Source organism: Neodiprion lecontei, chromosome 1 (assembly GCF_021901455.1).
Source record: "Neodiprion lecontei isolate iyNeoLeco1 chromosome 1, iyNeoLeco1.1, whole genome shotgun sequence".
NCBI lineage: Eukaryota > Metazoa > Arthropoda > Insecta > Hymenoptera > Diprionidae > Neodiprion > Neodiprion lecontei.
This window is the reverse complement of record NC_060260.1, coordinates 19,288,916-19,294,204: the sequence shown is the minus strand read 5'-3', so window position 1 is coordinate 19,294,204 and position 5,289 is coordinate 19,288,916. Positions and strand designations below refer to the sequence as shown.

The following is a 5,289-nucleotide window of genomic DNA, read 5'->3' as shown; positions in this document are numbered from 1 at the left end:
CCGCTATCGATAAGCCAGACGTCTCGGGTATCGATGCTTAAGAACTTTCTTACTTCCTTCGCAGGGGGTAATGCGCACTTTTTTATTCGAACTCTCCATTCCGGAAATTGTTGTTACGAACGCACAGTCATCTATTTTCCGGTGGCTCTGTTGACCTTCGTTTTTCTTTTCGCGTTTTCGATTTCTGCAGTCACTGGCGTAATGCCCTTTTCCTTTGCAGGCGTAGCACTCCACGTTTCTCTGGTAAATCTCTCTTGCAGGTCTTCCACAGTCTGTCGATTTGGCTCAACGCTGTCCCACGCTATCTACAGGGTGCTGAACTGGGGCGTCAGGCTCGCCAGGATCTTTGCCATGACTGTTACGTCTGAAACTGGCTCTCCAAAGTCCGCTAACTGTCGTGCCATGTTTTGTATTTTCGTCACATACTGAACGATAGTATCTCCCGCGTTCATCCGGTATTCGTGGAACTTCCGCGTTAGTAGTAGGTTGTTTCTTTCTGATTTCTGTTTGTGGATGCGACACAACTCATCCCACATATCTTTAGCTGTACGACACGTTATGAGGCATTCTAGCTGGGCATAATCCATAGCTGACGAGATGATGAACATCGCTTTTGCGTTGCATCCATGCTTTCGAGGCCGGCGTCGTCTTGACGACCGGCATGACTCGACTCCCATTCACAACATTGCTGACCCCTGTTGCGACCATCACGGCCTGAATTCGGAATTTCCACCCTTGGAAATTTTTGCCATCGAATTTCACTCTATTTCTTGTGGAAAATTCGAAGGAAATGGTGAATTATTAGAATCAAAACTACACACACGCTCTCATGTGGGAAGCCATTATGGCAGCGTCACTGGTATACGCGCCTCGTGGTCACACACGTTTTCTTCTTTTTTCTCACTGAGCACTCTCGTGTATTTTTTATGCAGTGTGATGTATCTTGGCCCATATCATGTTGCAGCAGGTGGAAGGGAGGTCGGTAGAAAATAAATTTCACGAATGTTTAGCATATTACCGTAGAAAAGATAATGTTTATTTTTATTGGCGATTCAGTAACACAGCTCTTTCAGCCACTCGTATTCTTAACAGACTAAAACCGGAAGGGATTAACAACTGAAAAGAAAGGTCAGTTACATCTTAGAGTCATAGAGAGCACCACTTGACGGAAGGTGTGGCATCACTGCCATACACGCCATCGCAGGCGTTAAGCTTGTCAACATCAGCCAGCAGCTCAACTGGCGCTCGCGTCAGGACGCGCAAGCAAATACTGAAGCCGCGCGCCATCTTCTAGCGGCAACCACGCTCTCGACGGGAAGTCGGTTCTCACGCTCCGTTTTTTTTTCCGCCGTCGACCAGCCTACAGAGCACAAGCTCCGCGCCAGCTCCGTAGCGCAAATTCAGTATCTCACACGCGCGGCCACACATGTGGCATCCATGTGCAGTTGTACTTTAGCTCTCGCCTTGAGAATAAAGTCTCACATTGAGTACAATGAGTGCCTCTTGCTTCTCACCTTCTTTCGACACAAGCTGCCTTCGCAGGCACTCGGAGTGCGTGAGTGCGCGGGACTCCTGGCGGATCCCAGGCTGCCACGCGGTGTACTCCCAGGACTCTAAATTGGTGACCTCAACGTAATATGAACACGCACCGAAGGACAGTACAGGTTTTCTTCTTTTTCGTTGGTGAGAAGTGCTGGCCTCACGCTGAGGCAACAAGCAAAGGCTTACAATAGGCTGCAAGCTGCACGTAGCAGCGTCAGAGTACGTGCACTCAGGCTCCGCATATCCTCACTCATTGTGTATGCGCATGCGAGCCTCGGCCGTACCCATGTGCAATTCGCATCAAGCGTAAGGCTCATGCATTCTCTTGGCCACGTGCATGACTGTTCACGACTCTAGCAAGGCCTCAGTGCGTGCTTTCCAATCTCGAGTGACCGCGCGTGCATGAGAACTAACCTCAAAAAGATGCGCGCGTGAACCCCAACCTGCAAAAGCCCACGCGCGCAACGTGACACACTCTTCATCAGCCACGCGCAGTCTGCTTCAACTCAACGCTACAGGGCATGTCAGACGAGCAGACCCTCGCCGACCAGCACATTCCGCCGAGCGCTCACACAATCTTCAGCAACGTCGTTCACGCGGCCAACAGTGTGCAGGACACGCCGCTGTGAGACCACACATCGAACCTGGACGCCACGCTCCCGTAACCGACAGACGACACCGTGATTGAGGCTCTCACTGGTTCTTTTTCTTCGCAGCTAACGAGCGACGCCTCGCTCGACAACCAGCAGCAGACGCCACAGCGCAGCATCGGGCGCACGCTCTTCACATCACGCGACGACATTTCCGCAGCCGGTGACGACGCCCAGGTAGTTACGACCACGGAGTATAGATACAAGGAGTCTGAACGGTATCGGGGTTTTCATAGTATTAATGTACGCAATAATAAACCTAAATCATAGTTCTCTTTTCTGCCACTGGCTGCGCAAGTACTCAGGACGTACCGTTGTTATTATTATTATTACACGTAAACATACACCATATACTAGCTCGCGAATGTTAAAATTAATTAAATTAAATATAAAATAAAAATTTATCTATTTAAAATTAATTTTAAGAAAACAATGGGTAGGTGTTGTGCTGTTCATGGTTGTCTTAGTGGCCGAAAGGCAAGTGAGAATGTAGAGAAAGTAGCTTTATTCAAAGCACCAAAAGTGAGTAACCTCAAAATAATATTGAAAATTTGTGTTATCAACAAATAATTCTAAAATTTATGTAGTTTTCTAATATTTGAAAAATATTTTTATTTATGTGCTTAAATATAAAAATATATATTACTTTTAAGGATGTTGAATTGCGTAGTAAATGGAGCTCAGCTTTGGGACAAGAATTAAAAGCTAGCAGTTTTATTTGCGAATTACACTTTAATCCAGAGAATGTGATTAAAACTGATCGAGAGATTTTAAAAGATGGTAGTGTATATGTGTATGAATACCAGAAAGTTCATTTGAGGAAGAAAGCTGAGCCAAAATCACATACTAATGACGACAATGAAAACAATTGTAGCTTGCTATTAAATAATGATTCTTCAACAATCTCTGATATAAATGACGATACGACAAGAAATATATCAATTTTTGTTGGCTGTGACGAGCATAAAAAAGAATTAACAAAAAAAATAATTAACAATTTCATAATAATGCGGGGGCATTTTCTAGTCAAATGTTTTAATAAAAGTGCTACGGAGAGAAAAGTTAAATGTAAATCCTAAAACTTTGTATTTAATTCCACATTTCTCAGAATATTTTTTTCCAGAGAGGTGTCAATAGCAACAAGACTTCCCGCGTAAGAATTTAAACGAGTGCTTCTTAAAAAGTGGCGCACTCTACCGGCAAAAAAATCTGTCCCCTAAATTACGACCATTCGTTCAACATTACGTTCAGACTCCTTGTATCTATACTTCGTGGTTACGACGATGACTAGTGTCCGACTGCCCCCTTTTTGGCCGGAACAGATCACACTCTAGTTTGTGCAACTCGAATCAGCTTTTCACACGCATAAGGTAATCTCAGAAACTTATAAATATCATCTGACGATACCTGCACTCAACCAGACGGCCATCATCGAGGTAGCCGACCTTGTCAAGGACATCCCTGCCTCGAATCCCTACTCCATCTTAAAAGCTAGACTAATCCAACGTTTTGCAGACTCGCCGGAGCGCAACATAGACAAGGCGCTCAATCATCTGGAATTGGGAGACGGCAAACCCTCGCAGCTGTACCGGAAGATGATGCGGCTCGTCGGCGACAATGCAACGGACGACCTTCTACGAGTCAAATGGCCCAACCTTCTGCCGTCGCAGACCCGTCAAATTCTCAAGATCTTCAAAACCCAGAACGTCGACGAACTTTTTCAGGCAGCGGACGCTATGCTGGAGTCTCCCATGCTACCTTCCACAGCCGCCATCGCAGCACCAGACGTCAACGCTATACAACAGCGCACATCCGACTTCGCAAACCTCAAACTGCTGATGGTGCAGATCATCACGCTCTGCAGAAACATCCACACATGCGTCAGTTGTCCGCCCAGAACTCAACACATCAACGACAACAGAGGTAACAATCACAGAAGCAACGCCAACAACAGCAGGCGAGAACGCAGTTCATCTAGCTCTAGCGGCCGCCAGTATTTCAGAGGAGTATGTTGGTATCACAATAAGCATGGTGCCAACGCGCTCAAATGCCTACAGCCCAGCTCCTTCAACCAACAGCCAAGCAGCTCGGGAAACGCATAGCGCTGCTGTCTGCTGTGCGCACCAGGCAGCTGCCCAATCAACACTGTGGCTGCAGCTCCAGCCAAGCCACCGCACACAGCTTTCTTTAATGCTGATAGACCAGCAAGCGACCCCTGGACGGAAACGAGGCTTCACGTGTTCGACAAGAACACCGGCACACGCTTCCTGGTTGACAGCGGCTCAGTTGTCTCTATCCTGCCGTGCCCAGCTGCAACAGCACGCAGCAGTTCACATCCAAACCTCTCAGCAGCCAACGGCTCCATCATCAAGTGTCACGGGCGCAGATTGGCCCAGCTAGACATGGGACTTCGCCGCAACTTCGTCTGGTCCTTCGTGCTGGCAGACATCTCAACGCCGATCATCGGAATAGATTTTCTGTCCCACTTCGGACTACTACCAGACCTCAAACGCAAACGCCTCATCGACGAGATCGCCTCGTGCTCAGTCAACGGGCTGCTTGCTCCAACACAAACGCACTCCATTTCAGCACTTTCGCCGCCACCAGGACTCTTCGAAAGGCTGCTCCACACAGGTCAGAGACCTTGTCCACCAGTCCTTCACACGAAGCTTCCAGGGTCACGGCCAGGTACAAGGCCCCAAGGCTTCCGTGCGCCATCACATCATCACTTCAGGATCACCCGTCCACTGTAAGCCGTGCCAGCTGCTGAACCCCAAGCTAAAAATCGCCAAGGCAGAGTACCAGGCTCTTCTACAACTTGGCATCATCAGACCATCAAGCAGCCCCTATGCAAGCCCCTTGCATATGGCCACGTTCAAATCAGGCAAACTACGACCCACTGGCGACTACAGGGCGCTCAACGCTCAAATGCTCCCAGACAGATACCCATTCCCTAGGATCGTGGATCTTCTGCGGCAGCTACACGGATGCAACAGGTTCTCAGTCATCGATCTTTGCAAAGCCTTCTTTCAGATCCCGGTTGCAGAGAATGACATTCAAAAGACTGCCGTCACCACGCCGTTCGGGCTCTTCGAGT

The 5,289-nt window shown here is 48.1% G+C and overlaps 2 protein-coding genes across 2 annotated transcripts; both read left to right on the top strand.

The window, feature by feature from the left end:
* Nucleotides 1-2,341: 2,341 nt before the first annotated feature.
* LOC124293068 lies at nt 2,342-4,783 on the top strand. Its single transcript, XM_046732173.1, has 2 exons — nt 2,342-2,369; nt 3,708-4,783. The coding sequence occupies exon 2, from the start codon at nt 3,788-3,790 to the stop codon at nt 4,292-4,294; it is 507 nt and encodes a 168-aa protein (XP_046588129.1). The 5' UTR covers nt 2,342-2,369; nt 3,708-3,787; the 3' UTR covers nt 4,295-4,783.
* LOC124293067 lies at nt 2,394-3,466 on the top strand. Its single transcript, XM_046732162.1, has 2 exons — nt 2,394-2,714; nt 2,846-3,466. Exons 1-2 carry the CDS (start codon nt 2,625-2,627, stop codon nt 3,269-3,271), a joined length of 516 nt encoding a protein of 171 aa, XP_046588118.1. The 5' UTR covers nt 2,394-2,624; the 3' UTR covers nt 3,272-3,466.
* Nucleotides 4,784-5,289: the final 506 nt, after the last annotated feature.